Source organism: Pyrus communis, chromosome 8 (assembly GCF_041283825.1).
Source record: "Pyrus communis isolate YQ-2024b chromosome 8, ASM4128382v1, whole genome shotgun sequence".
Lineage (NCBI taxonomy): Eukaryota > Viridiplantae > Streptophyta > Magnoliopsida > Rosales > Rosaceae > Pyrus > Pyrus communis.
The window spans coordinates 14,662,178-14,688,475 of record NC_142572.1 but is presented as its reverse complement, the minus strand read 5'-3'; the positions used below and the strand labels follow the sequence as shown (position 1 = coordinate 14,688,475).

Genomic DNA, 26,298 nt, shown 5'->3' with positions numbered 1-26,298 from the left:
TACAATTATTATAACTTTTAGATGGCTCCTTGTTTGTAACCGTTGAATTAAATTTCAATAGTCCGGATCATTTGATGAGTGGACTCAGTTCCTTTGGATCTTGAGGGGATCCGGTTCTGTCAAATGAAGCCACAAATATCTCACACTGGTTTTTTCCATTCCACCGAAAACCTTGCAGCAGCTGTGACGTAAGTCCTAGGATGTGTCGGGGCCCATAAAAAACAACCAACGACAACAGTTCCGAAGACAAGTGACCTATGAATATGATCCCAACAGTCACATCAAATCTGTTGAAGAAACCAAGGGATTCTGCTTTTGCTCCATTTTCCCAAAAGAACAAATGATTGGATTTTCATTGTTTATAACAGACAAATTATACTCCGGGGGTTTTAGCCGTTAGAACAGAGGTCAAAGATACAATAACCAAGATAGACGGTTAACAACCAAGAACTAGGTTCTGCTTCGTATGAATCTGAAGCTTCCTAGGAATTGCAGAACAGTTGTTTAATGAAGATGCAGAAAACTAGTTTACCAAAAAATATGAAAGATGCAGAAAAGTAACCCTCAGATTCATGCAATTTGTAAAACTCACTGACCAAATTTCTAATCCGTTTCGCCAGAAAATACAAATCTGAACTGATCCATCAGAACAGGAAATACCAAATTTAATTTACAACGATGGATCGGAACTTCAAATTCAGGCTTGGAAAACAACAGTACTTAAGAAACCTGGTCCAAAAATAGTATGAGAAAAGAAGCCAGAAATGGTGATGAGACAAATGCATATTGACAAGCAAGGATTATATGACTGATGAAATGGAAAAGAAAGAGAACGCATGGGACATACAAAGCGATAATCCAGGAATCAATTTCCATACCTGTGAGAGGAGTGCGTAATTCCAGAATTCATACCAAAAATGTATCCAAAGATGTGCGATTTCTTCATCTTTGAGTACACGCCCAATGCTATATTATATATCTCATACACTTCATAGAACTATTTTCATCTGCAGCATGATACTGCAACGTAAATCAATATAGTAGCGGGTTTACTCGTAACAACCCGAATCAGATAAGTTTTGAATCATGCCAAAGATTTGCACATTAACAACTGTTCCTCTTTTCATTTGATTTAGTTATATTTATATAGACTTCACTCATTTTGTTTCTCCTTATACTTCTAATTTTTTGCTTATATTCCTCATGATGAAGCTCAATCTGCCGCTTTAAATTTAACAAGCTGGGTCGGAACACTAGAAAATTGTCAAATTTAAACCAGACATCAGAATTAACAGGAAAAAAAATTACAGTAATTAGAAATATTGTGTTTCGGTGTGCATGCAGAAATATAACCACAACAATTGTTTTACATGGTCAATGGTTATATATACATTAACAGATGTCAACTAGAACAGATGAGCAGAGAACGATAATTTGGCAGATAAATACTTTTGAGTGTCATTTATGAACACTATCGTTAAACTCATGCAATCAAGGACAACTCAATTGATGTCGATGTGTTATTGATATTGAAATTTAAATCAATTCTAAGATTCTAAAGTACATACAGAGGATACTGCAGCTCTTACACAAGCAATTATACCTCTCACCGAGCAACAGAACAGTATCCCTGCAAAATTTTCTTATATTTTCTCCACTGGCTGCAATTACACGAAAGCATGAGGTCTGGAGCAGTAGCAAACACAGCAGCATCTATGTTACACATACAACAGAACAACCAAACATGGGGATTCAATTTGAAACACCCTTGAACGGTTGCAGTTAGATAATTGTGGATCAGTCCTGGCTCCGCAGCAAGCAATTACAGACATTTGATGCTCAAACAGATGATTTCCCCGTGCAATACCCGGAACTTTACCCACTTAGGAACCATCTGGTGCGTCCTGGCAATGAGATTACAATTATTTGAACCAATGATCTCCAGTAACTTGTGATCCCAGGACCTTTGAACCAGAACAGACCGACCCAACCACAACTTTGGGAGAAATTTATCTTCACAAGGATCTTTCATTCCTCGAATGCTTGCATACAAATCTTCTCCAGCAGCAACGGCCAATCCTCTCCAAGTTGCTGTGGATTTAGCTCCATTGCAACCTTAAAATCAAGGAAAGATATTGAACACTGAGGTCTTTGCTCATCCACAGGCCCAGTGCTGCTCTGCATATGCATGTGATTGCTTGGCCACATGCCATTGATAATTTTTCCTTGAATCTGCTGCTGCGGCTGCTGCTTTGGTGCGGCATTCTTTTTTGGCTCTGGTGTAGACCTTGCTCCCACCAACTCAACGCAGGATCTAATCAATCGCTTTAAGTATACATCCAACACATTATTCAGCATATTGGCACATTCTGTAGAAACTACACCAAGACCCTGTGCTGCAGCAATCTGCTCCATGCGTTTTCTAAGTGTTTCCGTATCGGACAATCCCCCACTGTCATAATGGCTAACAACATCACAGCTGCTACCAACTGGAAAAGCTTTGCGGGCCCCACCTACGCTGGCTGGGTAGAGCGGGATCCCCAGGGGCGCAAGTACAGGACTTCTTGAGAAACTCAAGCGGTTTGATTGTTCTCCCTCTTCCTCGTGATCAATAACAGCTAAGTCAGCCTGGTCTTTGCTGTGTATCCGTGGTCTTTCCCCAACTGCACCATCTCTTTCACTCTCAGGTAGCTCAGCAACAGGTTGAAGATGTCGCACTGGTCTCTGATAATCAAATGGATGCACATCCCCGTTTTCCACAATAACCTTACCACCATTATCCTCTAAACCCGTGGAATGATGTGCTGCACTATCTACCTTCCCATTTGGTCCAAGTGGGCTTGGCCTATCCCTTAGCTTCCGTTCGCGTATCCCGGACCTACCCTTTCGTGGGGACACCGGCAATACCCCATTCGACCAACCAGGTACATTTTGATTTTGATGCGGAAATAGGCTTTGTTCCTGCCCATCTTCTCTACTTAGAGAACTGTTTGCAGCTTGTATCCCAGGTTTTGCAGGAACCGATGAAAAGACTGGTGGAGGGGTCTTTGCATGGCATGCATTCTTCAAGACTGACCGTATAAAATGATTGTGCAGTGGCAAGTTCTCACTCCCGAGCACCCGGTAACACAACTTGTCAAATTCTTTCTTGCTCAGCTTCTGACTCAACAACCTATTCAAGTAATAAAAATACCGCTTTGACCTCTCGGCCCCAATCCTCTTCACTATCTGTGCTTTCAGATCACCCAAATCAATTCTAGAGAACTGCTGAGGTTGCATTTCTCAAGAAACAGATTCATACACCATCCACAAGAAACAAGTGATCCCCCCCAAAACTGCACCAGAAGACAAATTACCGTTACTACTGTTTCCAGAAAACCCAGAATTTGCACTCCTTCATATCATTCATTGCAAATCAATCCTCCAAACTCTGCATATCCCGACAAACAAAGGCAAACCATCCACCAAATAAAAAAAACCCAAAACCCCCAAACTCGAATCCAAATTCGGTTAACCCTGTTTCCAAACGACCCCAAATTGCCTAACCCACAAACAATACAATGCAAACCCAAATCCCATCTTCTCAATCCCAAAACCCTAGAGATCAAACCAAGTACCAAAGCTCGATAAATCCCAACAAAACTATACACAATCAAGCTTAATTAGTCAAAAACCATCACAAATAAAAAACCCTAACTTCGAATCATAAAAAAAAGCGGTTCGAACTCCTCTCAAACTTGAATTACACCACCCCGCCAATCCGAACCCAGAATTTAATTTCCCCCAATTCGCAAGCTTCAACTTCAAGACGCGAAATTTGAAGTCGGGGGAACAAGATCAGTAACTTGGGCGGATTGAAGTTGAAGAAACGGAGCTCGAATTGCAGGAAAATCGAATTCGAAGCGAAAAAAATAAAGCGCAATGAAGCGCCAAAAAAAAAAAAAAGAGAAATTAAATAGTGAAAAGCTCGGAGAATGTGTATGAGAGAGGGCTTCTGGGAGATTGATTGGACTCTGACCTTACCGAGTTTCGACGAATTGCAGAGAAAAATCGAACCTCAGTGACTTCGGAGCTTTGCCTTTCGCTTTCTCTCTCCGGGGCTTCTTTTCTGTAATTTTATTTTTTGAAATTTCTTGACTGCTTTCTTTTTTTGGGTGTTTGCTGATTTATATTCGAACTTCCGCTCTGTGTGTAGCTCGATCGCTTCTGCTAATACTCTCTCTCTCTCTCTCTCTCTCTCTCTCTCTCTCTCTCGCTTCTTTTCTTTCTTTTTTCTCTCTCCTCGTTCTCTTCTTTCTCGGTTTCTCTCTCTCAACTCTCAAGGTCTCGCCTCGTGTTTTTTTTTTTCTTATTTCTGGATTTTTGGCTTCATAAAAAGTAAATATTTACAATTTTTTCAAACAATATTTTACGATATTTGTTGTGTTTTAGAAAGTTTTATTACATCGAATTTGAAAATCTTATTTTTAGGAAAAATTACACTTGGAGTATAAACTTTCAATACTTAATTATGCATTGAGACTACATTTTTTAAACATTTTAAGGAGGGATATTTTTTAAACTCGCATAAGATGACATTATGTCCTGTTTTTCCGTTAGAAACAAAATTGTGAAGCCTAAAATAATCTCAAAAATTATAGAGTCGACACGTAGACTTTTGCTCAAGAGAGACAAGATTGTCTTCAATAAATGGGCAGGCTCCTCGGATACTCTCACGCACAGCTCACACCCCTAAAGACCTTAGTAGCTAAATACGACTGCCCACAGCTCACCTACCCTTGACAAGGAAAAGTAAGCATTAAAGATAAGGATTAATTATCCAAATCTTATCTTCAATACATTCCCAATTGAAGATTGACTCCATTCAAGTAAATAATCCCAATTTAAATCAATTAGGGATAATTACTCCATTATTGCAAGATATTATTTTCTATTTAATATCTTGAGAATATTTCTCTATAAACATTGGCCAATACGATGCCGCAATGTGTAGAGTAAAACCTGAACACTATGGCTAGCCCTCTTCCTTATATATACCCCATATTCTACCAAATTTCAGAAGCTTTTGCTAGCCTAAAATGCCCTAAACACTTTACCCTCCTTAAAGAAACTAACTTAGGCATCTGAGATCCATTGGCCTAACCCTCCCCCCCCTCCCCAAAAACACCTCGTGTGTAACATCTCATATCGCTCAGGGGAGTGGATCATGTAAGCCTTATATGTATATTCCCATCTCTACCTAGCACGAGGCATTTTGGGAGCTCACTGATTTCGGGTTTCGTAGGAACTCCAAAGTTAAACGAGTTCGCACGAGAGCAATCCCAGGATGGGTGACCCACTGGGAAGTTCTCTGAAACAAAACTGTGAGGGTGTGATAGGGGCCCAAAGTAGACAATATCGTGCTACGGTAGAGTCGAGTCCGGGATATGGTGGGGGCCCGGGTCAGGATGTGACATCGTGGGCACGTGAGGTTTAGGACTTTGATCAAAGGTGTAGATTGTTTTGCAGGTGCATTTTCGTCAAGACTGATGATGGCGGAAATTTGCTTCGACAAATTGGTGCTTTCATTGAGGCTTGATTCAAATACTCGAAGAAGCCTCTTGCATTTGGTTTCTTGAATTTTCTGAGACGTTGAATTTCTCACACGTCGTATCAATTAATTTTTCCTAAAAAGTTTATTGATCAATCATTGGAGAAAGGATACAATGGAAATTCAGAAATCATGACGAATTAGATTTGGACCAGAGAGTGGAGACGAGGACAAAGCTTCACGACGACCATCCTTGAGACTCAACACAATAGTGGGAGGAGCCCCACCGCCACGGAGCCTTACCACCGCTACGACCACCACTTTGCAGGCCACGTCAAGGGCCACCGCAATAGTAACAGCCCAAGCTGGAGCCTAGGCACATGCTGCAGCAGCCTACCACATTGCACAAGAACCCATGACCTAAAGGTAGGAGGCCCACAACATGGCAGCTGCCACATCAAGCTTAGGGCAGGAAACCCAGCCCACTACAACAGCCTTAGTTACCGTCCAGCAAGCCCAAGCCCAGGCCTACTAGAACCTAGTAGAGTTAGCCCAACCAGCAGAAGCAGCCCACGGGCAGACGACCCAAGCCTAGCTCGCTGCTAGCCGAGCCCAGCCTACTACAAACCGAGCCTAAGCTTGCGAGGAACAAGCCATGGCCCAGCGCACAATGCAGGCCCAAAGCCAGCTGCCACACGCTCTGACCACCCAGTCAGGTTGGCCCTCTCTGCGACCTACTTCGACGACCTGGACCTCGGCCCAATCCAACTTGAGGCTACCTCCGGCGATCTAGATTCAGACCATTGGTTCCGCGATCCATTTAGGGTTATTTTCGCCCCATTTTTCTACAAGAATGTCTGCTCCAGGCTCAAGCTTTGTACTTGCAGTCTACTACACTTCCACCACACATAGAGACGTCCATTATCCAGACTTTTCCAATCCAAATGGCGAGCACTATCTGCCCCAGCAGGTCATCAATTTGATGAGCGACCTCGTGCAACAGACCACCTTGATGAACCATCTTCTTGAGCACATTGAGATGCAGCGCGCCCCAGATGAAGTGTCTCGAAGCAAAATAAGGGCAGAATAACGTGACTTATTCCAGCGATGACAAGGCAAATAACCAGTCAGCTCACCATGAATCGTGTTCAGGTAGTGTGCATTCTCATTTGGGTCATCGGGAAAATGTCTTCTCCCATCTAAATGCTTAGAAAATCGTTTATTCCCGACTCGGCTCACGAGTCAATGTGCATTCGAGGTTTGGTCCACACTTTGATGAGCACTTAGGACATTCTAGGCGAAGCGTCTACACGAGGCTAAGCCCAAAAGAAGATCCTCCTACAAGGCACTGGAGTAGGCAGCCACATGGCAGATACCCCAATGCTCAAACTAAACGCACGTGAAGAAGAGAATAGAGTTGAAGAGGTCCCGTCCACATCCATATTCATACTATCATACCTTACCATATCAGAAACAAAACTCAACAAGAAGCAAACCCATTATAAAAACACCGCCCATCAAAGTGATCCTATATCATCAGAGTGCAATGTTTTTGTCTTATCTTTGCATCTCTGCAACCTTTGGTTCTCAAATTCCAAAACTGAATGATTCCAAACAATTATGATGCACATCAATAAGATATTCACTACATTAGATTGATGAAGACAAGGAAATTTGCACAACTAGCTTGAAAGCATCTGAAACCATAGAAATGTACAAATCCAACTACTGCAAAATAGAACCCTGTATCATCTTTTCAAACTTGCCAATACCAAAACATGTTACTCATCTGATTGTCATCATGCATTAATCTTCTCAAAAATCGAATGGTCTCCAATATTGTATAGTAACCTGTGGAAGTGATGTGTTCCACTCAAAATATGATTCCTTTTTTCTCAAATTATATATTCATTGCTTCACTGCAGCATACAAACTAGGATTTTTGAAAAGAATTATGCTGCACATATCCAGAAGTCATGCCACCCAATATTTCTCTGCCTCAGACATGAATTTCAATCAAATAACAGTTTTCTATAAAGGAGTCATAGCACACCCTCATGCCGGTTATAACAATTTCTTACGAGATTACCCTTTGTGGGATTCACCGTCAATAATCTCATTCAACATTGGCTTCGGCCTTTAATATTTACAAAAATAGAAAATTAACAAACTATAGTTGGCATCGGCCTTAACTATAGTAGCACAGGATCACCCTTTATAAATTTTACCAAAATCTTCTCTTAACAATGGCATCAGCCTTCACAAATTTCAACAACAGAAAATCAACATCTATGTAGGATTACCCTTCGTGGGATTTACCTACTCTAACATGGGATTACCCTTCGTGGGATTTACCGTCAACAACTTCTTCAAACTTCATCTTTCTCTAAGACACATATAACTGGACTTACAATAGATACATGCTAACAACTGAGCTAGTTAAACTCGACATTATAGGCTAAGGCAAGGAACTCATATAGTGTTGCAGTATCTATCAATGTATGATAATCAATGCCTTCGCTACTTTGCAACAATCACTTTAACTGAAATTGGGGCCAAGTTATTAGCTAGGGACCAGAAAATAACCAACACTATAGGGCAATGCATTCCATTCTTTAACTGTAATTGTAGTTCATTCCATGTCAAAGCTACTTTTCCATCTAAATCAATGCTCATTAACTATTGGCATCATGCCTTAATCCCAATTTCAACTCTTTTCCAACATTACTCAAGAAAATTACCACTTGCCTAAAATTGAAGAACAAGAAGGACAATAGTATATACCATAACTTCTAATCACAAAAAATTTGAAAAATGGTGCATGTCCAACTTTAAATAGAACAACTTTATGCCAAACTCTAATTGACATAAGCAAGAAATATGTCACCACTTTGCCAAGAAAAAACTGTTTTAATGAAGTGAAAACCAAGAGAGAAAACAAGTAGCAAAACATCAAAGATGCAGAACCCAGAGAGAACAAGGAACTATCTTTAACCCAAGAATCCATACCCATTTCTCCAAACATATCTAGATTTGTAGGAAACATAAAATCCAATAAAGAAACTGAGCAGAATTTCAGTAGCAATCTAGAGCAACAATCTTGAACCCAAATATTAGACACAACTTGAAGAAGCCAGAAAAACTCACAAGAAAAATGACTTCGTGCTTTTAATACTCAACATATCAACTGAAATCGCTTCATGCCCAAAACAACAAACTAATTGATTTACATAATACTAAAAGAATCAAACCAAGAAATTAAGAAAAAGTGACTGAAAAAACTTAGCCTTCACATGAGACCTTTTGAGTTGGGGATTTCGACGAACACCTGGACTGTATATAGGTCTAATCTTTCTCCCATACTAGAGAACAGAGTTGAGATCAAAGAATTCACTTACCCATTTCTTCAAACAGTTGGAGAGCAGAGAATCAGAACTTGAAGAGATCCTAAGATTTGCAATCTTGAACAAACAAACACCATCAAAGAAGAAAGACCAATATCAAAGACTCGTCTAAATCCTTGCACTGACAGCCAATCATGGAGAGAATTGGTGAAGTCGAATACGTTTGTATTGGTTTGCTTGGCCATGGGCTTGAAAAATCAAGGTCTGGCATGTCCAATTTTGGAGAGAAATCATTCCGGTGAAGCACCAATTTTTAGGAAACTTCCAATTTCAAGCAAGAACTTCTTCCATGTTAAGGGAAAAAGTCGGATTCATGGAAACAAGAGGAAGTATGTAATCAAGAAGGCATATAAGCTCTGATTTGATGAACGTCAACGGGGAGAGATTAGAATAGAGAAATGGTTCATAGAAATATTTGAGAATCCATGAAAACTAAACTAGAAAAAGATGAAAACTCATTATAAATTGAACCACAAGAATCCATAGCGTGAACCCGGTGGCTCCGACACCATGTTAACTACATTAAAATATTAGAGAATTGAAGAGAAAATCAGAAGAAAGATGAACACAAGAAAGATGAATAAAGAGAGTTTAGAGAGAGAAATATGAGACTTGTATTAACTAAAGAGAAAGATTACACAACTATGTTTTTAAAATATAAATCCCTAATAACTTTAACCAAATACTAACAAACTTACTAACTACTGACTTGTAAATCATTTTACCTAATTATCTGGTGTGGAACCCTTAATAAGCTCTAGCTTTTGGAGGTGTTTAAGGCTTAAGTTGTATGCGAAATTACGACTCAGTGGCCACATCCTTCCAAGATGCTAGTCCCTTGATCTTTTAAGCTGCGTGCAGCTCGATATAGATCTCTTGGGCAGCATTGTAACTAATTCATCATGTCACCTGACTAGTATTGCACCATTTTAGAGGTAAGTTACTTTCATGAAGATTGCACGTTGTGGGCAAACTATCTAGTCACGCGAATCTTTCATGGGCATGAATCTTGCACTTAACAACTCTTCCAGTTAGAGACTTAGGCTCCTGTGAAATTGAATCCTTCAGTCAGCTAAGGCTTTTACGAAAAGACCATTGTGGCCAATTCAGGGAGTATCCCAGCGCAAGTAGTCGAAAACTTTCAGGGTAACTGAGCAATCGAACAACCCATCCACATCTGGATATTCGAGAGCAGTTTACCCTCTTTTTATGGGAGAACGAACCCAAATGGGTATTGAGGAATTAGTTTACCCTATTGCACGGGAGAGCAGAACCAGATAAGTGTTGATGAATTAGTTTACCCTCTCACATTGGAGAGCATACCCAGATAGGTACCAGGGGATTGATTTACCTTTTAGCACTGGATAGCATACCCAGATATTACATTAGAGAGCATACCCAGATGGTTGTCGGGGAATTAGTTTACCCTTTTGCACTGGAGACATACCCAGATAGGTGTCGGGTGATTGGTTTACCCTATCGCTGTGAAGAGCATGGAAAAACATACCTAAATAGGTGTCAGGAGATTTGTTTACTTTTTGCACTGGAGAGCATTGAAGTAGCTCTTGTAAGTCCAGCTGAGGAAAGTTGGATTACTGGATAACTGAAATAATCCTCATCCTGTAAGGTCATGTTCAGTGATTTGTTTGAGATTTCGAACTGCCTTTGGAACCCGTGTAAGGGTGTGAGTTTGGAGTATCGTGAACTGCTTCCAAACTTGATCTAAGTGTTGCGCCGTCCTTGGATGTTTCAACATGTGGCCCCCAAAGGTTTGATTGGTGATCAACTGTGAATCTAAATGGATTGTAAGCTTATTCACCTCTATGTCTTTTGATAGCCAAATGCTACTGGTAAAGCCTTGTATTTGCTCCGTCGTTGGATGCTTCGAAGTTAGGAATGTCGTTGGCCTGATTGGCACAGAGCCACAGAACATGGATCAGTGCGGCGGGGAGCTGTGAGACATGTTTGGTATAGCTATGAGCCATTGTGCATGATAGGTGCAGATGGGAGCCTCGAAGCTAAGGCCGTCTGGGGTCGTGTTATGTGCAGTAAGGGATGGTGCTGAACTGCCAATACTAGGTTGTTGTAGGGTAACTTGCACGCAGTTGGAGAATGTGTTGCTGGTGCTAGGCTGCTTCATGTATGGTACTGTCTGGGTAGTGAAGATAATGTATGCCTTTGATCCCTTGTAATTGGAGGATTTCTCCTGTTGGTTGAGCTGATGCATGCCTTTAGGCTAAGTTGTTGCGCTTGTCGAAATATCCGCTAAAGTTTGCACCTTTATCGTCGTGCGTTTTGATCATGTGGAATAATGTGTCATGACAACAACTGTATGCATCTAAAGGTACAGCTTGAGCTTCAGGATTGCAACAACTATCGCCCAAATCAAAGTTTTGATTTTCAAGTATCTGGTTTTCGCATAGAATAGAGCTTTTGAACTATGGAATACAGCTAGTCGGGCCCCCAGCTTTTTTATGAGGGTAGGGCTTACTATCGTTTTAGATACCGCCAGATAAATGTATAAGTTATTCGCTGCTTCTGGGTTGGATAATAGAGGAGGTCATGTTAGGTACTTCTTCAAGTCCTGAAATGTTTTCTCGTACTTTGTCGTTCCATTTTTCTTGTTGCGCCTTCCTGATCGCCTTGAAAAAGAAAGCTTATATAGGTCGATAGATTGCGAAAAGAAATGGTTGAGTGCTGCTGCTCGTCTAGTCAAACCTTGTATCTCCTTTAGAGTAATGGGGGACTTCATATCCAGGACTGCTCAGATCTTCTGTGGATGTACGCCTGACGTGGTTGAGCTTCGTCGATGGTTTCAGTACGTTGGAATCCGCGCAGCCGCTCTACTATGAACCTTGTACTTTCTTTTAGATTTTTCCTTACCGAGGTAGCAGAGCTTTCCCTTGGTTTTGACTTGTTGGCTTATGTTGTTTTTTTGCATGTCCTGCTCGTCTGTGTCGCGGTTACGGTGCACGTGGTTCATTTATGACAGGTGAGCAGGCTGCTCGATGTCACGTTCGGCATGGGCTGTTAATGGAACTCAAGCTGGACTTGTTTCATGCTTTTCTCAGGCCGTCTTATGGCTGCCTACTCCGGTGCCTTGCAGAATGATCTCCTTTTAGAACTAGGCTTGTGTGGACACTTCACTTGGAATGTCCAGAGTGCTCGTCGAAGTGTGGACCCTACCTTGAATGTACACTAACTTATGGGTCGAGTCAGGAATAAATGCTTCTTTGCACACTGAGGCAAGAAAAGACATTTTCCTGAGGGCCTCAACGATAATGCATATTACTCGAATGAATAATTTATGACAAGCTGAATGGGTATTTGCAGGGGCGTTGCTGCAATGAGTCACGGTTATTTCCCTTTGTCCTACTTTGAAACACCTCGTCTAGGGCATGTTGTATTTCCGATTTACTCAAGTAGCTGGTTCACCAAGGTGGTCTATTGTGTGAGGGCGCTAATTAAGTCGGCGACCTGCTGGGGCAGGTGATGTTAGCCATTTGGATTGAAAGAGTCTAGATAATGTACGGTGGAAGTGTAGTGGACTGTAGGTATAAAGCTTGGGCCTGGAACGAGCATTCTTGTAAAAAAGTAGGGTGAACATATCCCCAGGTTGATTGTCGGGCTAGTGGCCAAAATCGGGATTGCCTGAAGTGGCCTCAGATTAGATTACGCTAGGGCTGGGCCACAAGGAGGGCCAGCATGGCTGGGTGGACAGAGCATGTGCAGGGGCGTGCTGGGCTCACGAATGTAGTAGCTGACTTTGGGCTTGCGCATGGCCAGCACTAACTCCATTTAGGCTTGGGCTCAGCTGACAGTAAGCTAGCTTCGGCTGCCTGCCCGTGGGCTGCTCCTGTTTGCTGGGCTAGCTCTGCTGGGTTCTCGTGCACTTGGGCTCGCTGAAAAGCAGCAAATGCTGCTACTGCAGTGGGCTGGGCCTCCTACCTTGGGCCTACTATGGCAACTGCCACATTTTAGGTCTCCTTCCCTTGGGCCGTGGGCTCATATGCAGCGTGGTGGGCCGCTACAGCATACAACTGGGCTCCGACTTGGGCTATAGCTGCTGCTGTGGTCTTTGTCGTGGGCTACAAGGTGGTAGCCGCCTCCCGTATCGCGTTGAGTTTTGAGGACTGTCGTCGTGGGGCTACGTGCTCGTCTCCACTTTTCGGTCCCAATTCTTGAACATACAGGGTTCCATTCATCATTATTTCTGAATTTCCTACCATTGTATTGTTTCTATAGTGTTCCATTCGTAATAAAAATTTCTAAAGACCAATTGTGAGAGTCGTCTTTAGGTATTTGAATCAGCTCTCAATGAAAGCACTAATTTGTTGATGCAATTTTCCGCGGGCTCTATCTTTGACAAAAATGCACCTGCAAAACAATCAACATCTTTGATTAAAGACCTAAGCCTGATGAGCCTATGAGGTGGGGGAGGGGGGTTAGGCTAATGGATCTCTGATGCCTAAGTTAGTTTCTCTAAAAAAGAGTAAGTGTTTAGCACTTTTAACGAAAGCTAAGGCTTATCGAAAATTGGTAGAATTAAAGATATATATAGGGAGAGATGGCTGACCATAGTGTTAAGGTTTTATCCTACACATGGCGATATCCTATTTTTATGGAGAAATATTCTCAAGATATTAAATAGGAAATAATATTTTGAGATAATGGAGTAAATATCCCTAATTGATTCAAATAGAGATTACTTACTTGAATAGAGTCAATCTTCAATTGGGAGTGTTAAAGATAGGTTTTGGGTATTTTGACTTTTCCTTGCCATGGGCAGGTGAGTTATGGGCAGTCGTATTCAGTTGCTTAAACCTTCAGGGGTCCTAAACTGCACGTAGGAATATCTGAGAAGTCTGCCCATTTAATCGAGTAATCTTGTATTTCTTGAGCAAAGTCCGTGTGTCACCTCTAGGGTTCTTGGGATTATTTTAGGCTCCACAAGTGTTACAGAATCCTTCAAGAGTTTCATCATTAAGAAACCTTTGTGCAACATCAATTTTTATTATCATTTGTGCATCATCAATTTTACAGAATCTTTTACGAGTTTCTTCATTTTGAAACCTTTGTGCAGCATCAGTTTTTATTCATTATTGGATTTTATATTTTAAAATGCATGTGTGTGTGTATATATATATCTAATTATCTCTGTGCATAATCATTTTTATGAACAATCATTGTGTAATTGTTTTAATTTTATGTTTTTTTTTGTGTTTGTAGATCATGTCTGTTGTTAAGGTGTTGAAGTGTGTATATGAAAATTGCACTGTAGTTGTGCCACTTTATCCGCACACTAGTTATGAGGATTTGTGTGGGCAATTAACTTTTAGGTTTCTAAGTTTGTCATCAAGAAGGGATATCCAGACCTTTCTATTGGTGAACAATTTGATTTGTAGTCCAATTGTTGAGGTTTATGTTCATGCTAAGAAGGAGATTTCTATTGTTTATACTAGTAGTGCGTCGTCTTCTTATCTAAGTGAAACTACTAGTACTGGAGATGAGAACCAATACTTGGTAAGTATGGCTCTTATGGACCACACCATTACACAACAAACGAGTGGCAAAGTTATATTTCTTACGAGAGTCAAAGTTATGAAGATGGTGCAGTTGAGTTTCATAGAAAACTTACACAATACTCTATTGAGGTTGATTTTGTTTTCAAGTACACTAGGAATGATTGGAAGTGTGTTACTGTTGTTTGCTCAAAGAAACTGTTGTAGGGGTGTCAATGGTGTGTTCATGTTGTTGTGCAATAGCCTAGTGGTTGTTTTATCATTAAAAAAAATTAAATAATTTTCATACTTGCATTGGACGTATTCGTCAAAAGGAGAATAAAAAGTTTGGTCCTTCTGTTTTGTCCTCTTTGTTGGCTGCCAAGGTTCATTCAAATCCATCTATCAAGTGTTATGAGAGAAATGAAGGAGAGTTATGGTCTTGATGTTAAATACCATACAGCTTGACGTGGCAAAGAGATTGCATATAATGAGGTTAATGGTGATGAGGCTTTCTCGTTTAGATATTTGCCTTGGATGCCAATGAAGGATCATTTTGTGCACTAGAACTTGATAATAATAGTAATCAGTTTGAAAGGTTATTCATATCCTTTGGAGCTTGTGTTAAAGGATTCCGATGGTGTAAACAAATGTTGTTCATTGATGGAACATTTTTGAAGGGAAATCATTTGAATTTCAATATTTATTTATTTTCATAATCAGTTTATTCGTATGCTTAGATTTGTTTATTAAAGTGTAGCATAAGTTTATATATGTGCATCATCAGTTATTAATGCGCAATGGATTAGGAATCAGTTAATGGATTATGAATCAATTTATGGGTGGTGGGGGGGGGGGGGTTGGGGGGACCCCCTTCAATTTTTTATTAGCATTTGTGCAACATCAGTTTTACAAAAACTATTAAAGAGAAGTGTTGGTAGAGATATTTCTGATTCATTTTTAGATGATCTTCATAAAGAGCACTATTCTATTATACATTTTAAGAGAAATCGGTGGGGCAAAATGAGTAATGCAACTACATAATTATTTAATGAAATGATTTCTGAAGAGCGTTTCACGCATATTCTTGATTTGATTGAATCAATTAAGGGAAGGTTGAAGGTCATGGTGTCCGATAGGAGGCGTGTTTCATAAAAGTGGATTTCTTTGTTATGTCCGAAAAAGAAGATGATATTATAGGTTTTATTCAAGAAAGTAGTCATTGGATAGTTAGTAGGTCATCTGATGATGTTTTTGAGGTCCGGGAGGATATGAATTCTTTTGTTGTTATGTTGGATCAACATCAGTATTCATGTGTTTAATGGAAGCATAAAGGATTTCCTTGTGCTCATACTTTGCAAGTTATTTTGCATGATCATCGTGATATTGAGGATTTTATGGATGACTACTGGAAAGTTTCTTCGTATAAGCTAAGCTATCAGTTTTCTATCGTTTCAGTTTCTGACTTGAAAAAGCCCACTTTTGATCTAATAATGCTCATGTTAAGCCCCCGCTTATAAGGAGACAAGGTGTAAAACCATGAATTCATCGTTACAAGTATAAAAATAAACAAGACGTGTAAGATGTAGTCGTTGTCATCAGACTTCACACCACAACAAGAAGGCATGTCAGGCTTTAATTTTGAATATTTTTTTTCTTTAGTTTTGGATTATTTGTAATATTTTTGGAAGTTTGTTATTAGATTAGTTTTTGTTATTTTTGTGTAGAATCAGTTGTTGATTTTATGCAGAATCAGGTTATTGTTTTATGCAAAAATCAGTATTTTGTTTTGCGGAATTAGTTTATTATGTTGTGTTGTATCAATTTTTTTTTTTTAACCTTATTTTGCAATTTTTGGTTTTCCATTTTATGAAGAAGCATTATAACATTATAAACAATAAAAAGATAATGGAATCTTTTTCATTTTTTTATTTAAACTTCTTGTTTTCATTGTGCAGAATCAGTTATTACTTTGTGTAGAATCACTTGACTACCTTATTACAATCTTTTGGTTTCCCAATTTATGAATAATCAATTTAGCATTAAATTCAAGTTTTTCTAACATGGAGTGATTGAAAAGGCAGTAAGAAGCTTCCTATTCCTAATTTTGCAAATTTTTTTATAATGGAGAAAATGAATAAATAGACTGAAAAAGCTATGTAACATTTGCAATGAATAGATTGAAATAGAAATGTAACATCGAAAAACATATGTAATATATCAAAAGTGAATTAGAACAACAGAATTTTAAACAACAAAGTTCATAACAATTTAAATGTTAGAAGTCCAGCTTTTTTTTTTTGTTTGTCCTTTTCTTTAGTTGCTCGTTTTTCCGCCTCATACTTCATGCTCTAGCTCAAGCTATGATGTAATATTTGAGATGCAATATCACAACGCCCACAGTCAACTTCCTTCTTAGTTAAAAGCCTTTTCATTTGTCCACCTTTTGCTATTGTTCGGACATAGTACAACATAAAAACACCACAATCATCTCTGTAAATCAGTTTGCATAATCAGCATGCAGCATTAATTTTAACATAATTAGTATGCAACATCAGTTAAATTAGAATAAGTATGCATTTTGAGTTATGTAAGAATAAGTATGCAACTTCAGTATGCATCATCAGTTATAGCAAAATCATTCAGTTTTAATGATAGTTAATATTCTATGCAAACTAAAAATGATTTGTGTGTAATCATTTTACCATTAAACATTTATTCATAATCAATAAATTTTTAGATTCCAACAACATAAATATTTACTCAGAATCATTTTACTATCTTATTCATTACAACAATCAGTTTAACCATAAATATGTAACCAAGAACAGTAATTCAATTAAAACAATCAAAACACACAATTATACTTACGAGCCAAGCTACATTGGATATTGTTTATCTTCATCCATCTTAAAAATTGCATTTGTAGGGCCTTTGCATGTAGTCTTTTGTTGATTTTTTCCTTTCATTCAATGGCAAATGGAATAACCTGTCTCTGTTGTTGAATCATTCTTCAATCATTTTGACCTGTATACAGATTAAGCATAGGTTTGATGTACTAAGAATCAATGAAAATATAAATGATACTGAATTTAGACTTACCACTTTACATGCATTGTCATTGTGAATGTTTGTTTTACCTTTTTGAAGGTTATTTCTATTAGAGTTGTAAAAATGGAAAAGCCTATCCTCTGTGTCCAACATAAGCAGTGTGTAGTGTTCGTGATTTAGAAGAGGTGTAAAGATTTTTCACGCAACTTCCATTTGTTCATTTAATTGTTCCCCTAAATTGTGCTTTAATGCTTTCATCTTGGCTTCGTCATTTTCATCCTTGTTTATGTAGAATATAATCAGTATATGGACAATTAGGAATTAGTTCTTACACTTGATGTACTTATATAGAATCAATTATAGCAGCTTCAATGTGTAAGTTTCATAACAAAATTAGTAAGTAGCATCAGTTATTTACAACATCAATATGGACATTTAGTATGAAACATCAGTATGCAGTATCAATTAGTTTCAATGACAGTTAATAGTTTTTATCTAAATTTAATATTTAAAACTTACAAAGGTAATGACCGAGAAGTAGAAGTTTTGATGATCCAAACTGCTTTCTCCTTTCCTGCGAATATAGTTGTGTGAATCAATTACAGTATTTGTAACTCTATCATCTCCAAAGAAGTTATCTATATCTTTGTTCATTACAATATTGTCATAGTAGTTGAACTCATTTGCAATTGATGACCAATATATGTCCCTAAAATACAATATACATAGAAATATATTAATACAGAATCAGTATTGAAAGTATAACATAAATTATAGATTTAGTTGTAAATTTTCTTACATTGGTGCTTTTTCCTGGAAAAGGTTAATGGCTTTTTTGTCCATTGTGGTTAGGAGAAAGTATGCTGAATGACATTTCCACTCATTTGATACTATTGATGCAGGTGGAGGATCGACAAACTCATCATCATCATCTTTTGAGCCTTGTACAATTGAATGCTCAATTGATTTTGCAATGTCCATCTGTGAAAGTTTTAAGAGTTAGTTTTTTGATACTTTTGTTTGAAAACAACACGCAACAGGTAGATGTAGAATCATATCACAAACAAAAGATACATGCATAATCATATATACAGAATCAGTTTTACACAAACATAAATGTTTTTTTTTTTTTTGCTTTTATATGAATTTGTTTGATACTTTTTGTTTGATATTTTGTTTTGGGAATAAATATGTACAATATTTTTTCACACAAAGTGCATGCAAAAGCATGTTTTACATAAAAGTACATGCAGTATCAGTTTTACCTCCAAATTTTCATTTGCTTCTTTATTAATTTTTTTCATGCTACTTGACTGCTGTTGGCAAATGTTTCTCTTTTCCTACTATTGGTTTGATGATTTAGGCGTCATCACAAAGTCAATACTGTAGACAAAATAATTTTTTTTATTAGCGATTTGTATCTGTTGGAAAATAACATGATTTGATTTTTTTTTATTAATCTATTTTTTTTCTCACTATTAAAAGTACAATAGTGTCACTGATGGTTGGTTGTTTGTCTTTTTTCCTCTTATGTGCTCTATCAACTGATTCTATCAAGTATCTCGTTGTTTCTTTAGCCCAATTGTACTTATTTATGTTAGTGATGGAGTTACCATTCTTGGCCAAACTCCAAGGGAGTTTCCCTGTTGAGCTCCCAAGAAGATTTGGGTTAAGCAAAAATAGAATTATAAGACAGGTTGCATCTTCATTTTCTTCCTTCATCCAATATTAAATGTAGTTTTAATTGTGTTTGCAATTTATTTTCTACCGATTCTAACCATATCTAAAAAGTATTTATCAACAAATCAGTTTTCGTTCGACTTTGGGATTCTGGTGTCTCTTGTTGACTAAGGGGGCTTCTCTGCCTCGATTTGGGATCCCAAATATGCGTTGGACATCATCAGCATTTACTTGGCTATATCCATTCTTGAATTTGAATATTCCTTTTTTAATGTCATACCAACTCACTATATGTATGACATCTCTATATGTATGACATCTCTGTCTGATTTCTCCATTTGCAATTCACCTTTTACGTATACTTTCACAAGTTTCCCAAAAGGTGACTTATATATGAATGTCAAGACTTTTGGTTTTTACTCAAATTTTGGCTGAAGTTCTTGCATTAGTTCTGCAAAGGCCATAAGATTCAGTCTTATTTGAGCATAGTGCTCATCTGTTGCCTGACGCTTTACAGCAGGAGGTTTTTGAGTTGATTTCTTTTTGGTTGTTAAATGTTTTTCTTTTGGCGGCATCTTCATAAAAAAATGAAACGATAATGAGTATAATTTTTAATCAAATAATATGAAATCATATAAGTGACAAACTAGATTCAAAAGGCAGATGCATAATCACTTAGCACACAAGGTAGATGTAGAATCACTTAGCACACAAGGTAGATGCAGAATCACTTAACAAACAAGGTAGATGCAGAATTGTTTTGTTAATGCACAAGGTAGGTGCATAATTGTTTTTAACACACAAGGTAGATGCAGATTCTTTTTTTTTTCTTTTTTTTTTCTTTTTTTAACACAACATATTTATGTGCAAAATCAATTTTCAAACAAAAAGTAGTATCATAATCAATTTACAGACAATAGGTAGGTGCAACATAATTTCACATACAAAATGCAGCATTAGTTACAAAGTGCATCATCAAGCTAGATGGTTAATGTTTTTGCTCACGAAATTTAGACGCATAATCATTTATTTTTCAGATGTTGTTGAAGAATCAATATACATATAAAAAAAGGGAAACTGAGCATCCAAAACACTCAAAATGTTTTTTCTCGAATTGGAACACTGAAATTTTATAAAAACAAGTGCAAAAACACTTGATAATGCATGTATTTTTGACAGATTTCGAATGTGTTTTTTGCAAAAAAAAAGTGCAAGCACACTTTGATAATGCATCCAAATCACTTGATAATGCATGCATTTTTTACAGAATTCGAAAGATAATCATGCAAAATAATGCTTTTGAGTAGTAGAACATACCTTTGAAACACTGATCTTCTACCAATTCGGCTGAACCTGTGTATTACTTACTAAAAGCTTGAAAGTAGTGGAATCTATTGAGATTTTATGGTTTTTTTTTCTGGGGAAAATTTTTTGTGTGAGAGTTTTCGTAATGATTGTTTTGGGGAAGATGAAAGAAAAACCTTCGGTTCGTAGTTCTGAATAGGGCATACGGTTCGTTTTTATGATTTTTTGTCGTGTAGTGGTTAGCGTGGGCGTTTATTAATGATTATAGTTGAGGGGCATGGGCCGTAATTTACTCAGTCTGTTTCTTTTTGGTTTAGGCTTGGTTTTGTGTTGTTTGAGTTTTTAGTCCCTCCTTGAAATGTTTTAAAAGATGTGGAGTTGTGTGAAATATGGCATATGTTTGTGTCTCTATAAGTAAGGCTCCCTATTTTTTAACCTTTGGATCTAAATTAGTATAATCTCTTGGCAAATAAGAATTCGGTCCTCATAGGTACTCTAAATGAGGATCTTAGGAGAGCACAACTCTTAAGAGAAGTCTATGGAGTGGTGATTTCAATTGATCGGGTGACACACCCCGACCGAGATCAGGGCATGCTGGCCGTCACGTGGAAGTGACGTAACCATATGCATAGTGCGGAAGCTAATAAATAATAATAAAAGTACGAATAAATAAAAATCAGCTATACACAAAGTAAGAACATACAAGTGCAAGCGTAAGTGTGAAAAACAAAGTTCAGAGCACGGAAGACCTAATGCTGTCCGGGAGAAACAACACTACATAAACACACCCAAAGGTGGTCCTACACTGGTGATAATCTGTCAGATATGCCGGGAAAATCCTCTGGGGAGCCACCAAAAGTGCTAGCCAACTAGACCCTGGAGGGGCGCAAAACAGAAAGCGTGAGTGGGCAAAAACAAAGCTTTTCAAAAACCATTTCATAAACAAAGTTCTAACCCCTCGCCGTAAAATTTGTATACTTCCCAGAAAATAGAATATACATATATATAATCACCATGCTCAGAAATACGCCATGCTAAATGCCTCGAAATAAAATGCAAGTACTCAGGTAATGTTAAACAAGGCCATGTAATCTGTTAGCCGGAGTCACCTAACGTGACCTGTACGGCTAAATCTAGAGCTTAAATCTCCATGTCACTAACTATACCTGCACACGAGTCGGAACCACCTAAAGTGGTCTGTACGACAGGACTGGGTGTATAATAAGTACGCTCAAGTGCTACAATCACGTGAAGACTGGGCGAATAATCACGGGTCACCTATGAGTCGGAACCACCTAAAGTGGTTTGTACGACAGGACTGTGCACCTAACTTGGATCCAAGATGAGCGTGTGGTGCAGGAGGTGAACATCACGTGAAGGACTGTGCCCAACTCTGGGCGGGAACACTAACACCGGGGGTGCAGGTTATAAGCTCTCTATGCATCTCAAATCACTACTGAACATAAGCATAAACCATAACTTACCTGGCACTTACCTGTGCGTCCGCAACACCAACACATATATAAATATGCAACAATAATGCATAAATAACTGGGCAAACAATATACGTGGCATATAAACATATAAACATTTCATTTCACTTTCTGGGAAAAACATAAGTATATAGGTATACACGGAAAACCAAAAGTCCACTCACTAGTATGTAGAAGGGTCGTAACCCCCTTACCTCGAGTGATCGTGCTCGTCCTCGGGATATGTCTCACCTATATGCGAAACAACTATAAAAACGTAAATTTTAAAGCACATAACCAACCATACGAAATAACTTCTCATACCATGCTCAAATGGGGTGTATGAATACACCAACGTGATCTACTCAACTTCAGGAACATCCCCATATTTTTAAAATAATTTTTCGACGCCACACGCGCCCCCACGCGCCGGCCAAGGCACGGCCACACGCGTCGCCCATGCGCAGGCACGTGCCTGGCACACTGACGGCGTCAGTTAACGCCGTCAGGAATATTCCGTTAACTCTAACGGATTCCGTTAACGCCGTTAGGAATATTCCGTCCAAACTGACGGAATATTCCGTCATCTTCTCCGGCCAAACTTCGGCGCCGTCGCTGGCGCCGGAAAACTGGGAAATTTTCAAAACTTGATATCTTCTTCGTTTTTCAACCAAATTTCACAAAATTGGTACCAAAATGAAGCTTACAACAAGAGGAACAAATCCATACCACTTTCAAGCACTAAAACCCATGGAATCTCGCCGGGAAAACACCACCAACTTCGGCCAAACTTGCAACTCACGATCTCGACGTCCAAAACCTTCAAACGAACCACCCCGAGCCTCCTAAGGACCTCACCAAGCTTCCTACAAGCTTGAAATTCCGAAAAACACAAGAATTAACGTGTGCATGAACAGTGACCAAATCGGAGGATCCAGAGTTCGACGTGAAAACGAAGGTATCCTTACCTAAAATGGGTATGGTTGAACTCCTAAGGACCTCACGAGCACAACTATGTAATTTGTTTCCTCGATCTGTGAAGTTTTCCAAGGGTTATGGTGTTGTCCGTACAAGAAGATTGGAATGGGAGAGAGAAAGAGAGCTTGGGACAGGTAGGGAGAATAGGAGAGAGGGAAATGAGTGTGGTGTGTGTGTGGCCCAAAATCAACCAAACAAAACCCAAAAATGACCACACAACGAAATACCATACTAGGGGCAAAACCGTCATTTCACCCCTACGGTACGAAAAGTCCGGGACGGGCTGTCACATCGGGTGAATATGACAGTTTATTTTCAAGTCACTACATTTCGAGTTCAAATTCTCTTAATTTTCTTCAGTGTAGTTTGGAGTGGTATTATAAACTAAGTTCATGTATCATTCTTTGTAACATAAGCGTCTGTTTGATAATTCCTTTCATTTTTAGTAAAAATTTTAATTGTAGTTTTTACTTTTGGGAATTGTTATTGGCACTTCAAAAATCTCATTTTGCACTCCAAACTTTCTATAATTAGTCAGAAAATTACACACTGTTAGGAGTGTAGAATGAGATTTTTGGAGTATCTGAGAGAAATTGGGCATTTTGTTAATCTTGAGAGCAAAATAGGATTTTTTTTAAAATATTCACAAAACATGCACACAACATGCATAAGAATATGACAGAAATAAGATTTTTTGGAAACATGAAAAGACCAAATAACCCTTCCATATAAATGGGTTATTTCGCAATCAGCATTTGCACCTGATCTGAAAATCTCTCTCGCCCAAACCCTAGCTCGAAGAACCCTAACCCCCAAACAGTGCAACCCTTTTCCTTTCCAATTTCCGACCGATGCCAACTTTCCAATCCTTTCTATAAGTTTTGCGGCCAATGTGAGTTTGTTATCCATCGATTCAAACAAGTGCAATGGAAAAATGAAAAAAAGAGGGGCGTTTTGAATTGAAATTTCATTATTTGAACTTAGGGTTTCCCAATTCGGGAATTTAGGGTTTTGGATGCGATTTAGTGTTTTTGTACAGTTAATTTCGGAAGAATAAATGAATTAGGCTTTAGGGTTGTGTAATTGTATATAATTTGAAGTTAATTTTGTTCATGGTTTGTTTGATATTCATTTGTGCATACTGTGTACTTATTGTGTGCATGTGCTTTTGATAATGGAGTGTGCATAATGTATACATATTTTGTGGAAGGGTTTTTGATATTGGGCTGAGCAAATTCTAGGCAAGTCGAAGGGTCTAGGTTTAATTAATAATATAAAAATAAGGGTGTGTGTACATTAATGTGCTGCACATCTACTACACTATTACTATAAAGTGGTGCAATAACCAAATGAAAAAATTATAAATAAAATAAAATAAAAAATAAAAAATAAAAAAAACCAAGCATGCACCATTAGTCATGATTGCCCACCAAACCCTAGCATTGGGTTTGGCAAAACTTGGACAACCCAACCTATGCACATTATATGCACATCATGCACATGTCATGCATATGATATGTACAATTTCTCTAGAATTTTCTAATTTACAGAGCTTTTAAATTGGAGTAAGTAAAGTTTTGATATTCTGTTATGTTATTTTAAGCATAACTGAAAGCATACAGTGGGTGTTTGTGCGTGCATTTGTGTAGTGAGTATTGCCAAAGGTGTGCTTTTAATTAAGGGTGGGCAAACGGGTACAGGAACCGTGGGTCGGGGCAGGTAATGGCGGTTCGGGGCTGGTACGGGTCGGTTCTTAATTTTGTAAAAACAGATCGAGGTGGGTCGGGCGGGGTAATTGAAGTATTCGATTCGGGCCGGTTCCAAAAGTATAGGAATCGCGGGTACCCAGATCGGCCCGTTTGTGTTACAATGGACGGACGAGATTTAATCATTTAAGATCTCATCTCTCCATCCAATCTCAACCGTCAGTTTCAACCCTAGCCAATTCCACCTCAGTCTCAGATTTCTCTTCTCAGTCTCTCAGACTCTCCCCCCTCGACTCCGTCCCTCTCCCATATCCCTATCCCTTCCCTCGACTCCAACTCTCATACTCTTTCACTGTCTCTCACAGACTCACACATTTACTCTCACAATGCTCACCGTCGTCGGCACCAACACAACAGCACCACCAACTCCGCTGTCGCGACCACCATCACTCACCCCATCACCACTGTCGAGCTCAACTCTCAAACTCTCACAGCGCTGTCACGACCAACACAACGGCACCACCTTCGCCATCGCAAGCGACCACCATCATCACCCCATCACCACCAGGACATTGCTACTACCAGTACCAACTACCAACCATCATCCCTCTAAAATTTAGGTAATTTTGAACTAAGTTTTATTATTAATGTGAATTTTTGGTGTAGGGATTTTAGGGGTTTGAAGTTAGAATTTGTAGATTGATGATTGAGCTGTAAAAAATATTCCTCTTTTGGTTGGTTAGGCGAAGCTCCTTATGGGTAGTGTGTATGATTATATTTGTGTAATTATAGTGGTTGATCGGGATTTATGCTGGTGGAAATGTGTTCCAAAGAATCCAAACCAGATTGATTTTGAATTTTTAGTCTAATTGTAGTTGAAGTGGTTAATTTTTTGGTCTAATTGTGGTTGTAATTCGCTGATCTAAGCTGAGATTTTTATTTCATGTCGGGGGCTGTTCTTATTTTACCCGAGGGAAGGGATAAGTAGTATAATGCAGAATTGATGAGATTGATTTTGAATTAGCCCCTCCCGATCGTAGTATAATGCGGAATTGATGTTGAAATGGTAGAAAATAAGTAGATGAAGGACTTTTTGGTTACTTTCTGGTGTATTGTTTCGACCTTAGGTATTATGCAAGTTTCTGGTTACTTTCTGGTTACAGTTAGTGAGGTTGAGATTGTTATGTTATCAGGTCATTAAGTTACTTTCTGGTGTATTCTTTCGACCTCAGGTGTTATGCAAGTTTGCAGCACGAACATCAAACTATTAACTGATTTTGTTTTTCCTTTTTTTCCTTGTAGGCAGTGGCACTCCATGGACTGAAGAGGAACATAGCTTGGTAAAGGTGATTGGTTGATGTTTTCTCGAAGGTTAAATATTACTCCTACAGTCCTACCTTCTTGCTTCAGAGTTCTTATACATTTGTAGTGTTCATTCCCACGATGCATACCTGATGCTAGATGCATCAGGTTAAATATGTATTTGGATTATTTGCTATTTTATTTACATGGAGATTATGCTTTTTTGGGTTTAAAATTTAAATTATGTATAATGTGTAGATTATGTATAATGTGTACATTGAAGCTGATTGCAAAAATACTTATGTATAATGGAGAAATTTTTTTTATAGTATTGCATTCCAGTCTCTCCGAGTTGTTATACTTGAAGCT

At 38.5% G+C, this 26,298-nt stretch overlaps 1 protein-coding gene across 2 annotated transcripts; it reads right to left on the bottom strand.

The window, feature by feature from the left end:
- Window positions 1-1,491: 1,491 nt before the first annotated feature.
- On the bottom strand, window positions 1,492-4,328 carry LOC137717973 (uncharacterized). Of its 2 annotated transcripts, none has more exons than XM_068457498.2 (2): window positions 4,019-4,328; window positions 1,492-3,335 (listed from the first exon to the last, which is right to left on the bottom strand). In XM_068457498.2, the coding sequence occupies exon 2, from the start codon at window positions 3,277-3,279 to the stop codon at window positions 2,029-2,031; it is 1,251 nt and encodes a 416-aa protein (XP_068313599.1). In that variant the 5' UTR covers window positions 3,280-3,335; window positions 4,019-4,328; the 3' UTR covers window positions 1,492-2,028. The 2 variants fall into 2 exon arrangements, with proteins under 2 accessions (XP_068313599.1, XP_068313600.1); XM_068457499.2 differs by having other exon boundaries at window positions 4,024-4,326.
- Window positions 4,329-26,298: the final 21,970 nt, after the last annotated feature.

Excerpts from the sequence above, each read along its gene's own strand:
- LOC137717973 (XM_068457498.2), bottom strand. The coding sequence starts at position 3,279 with ATGCAACCTCAGCAGTTCTCTAGAATTGATTTGGGTGATCTGAAAGCA.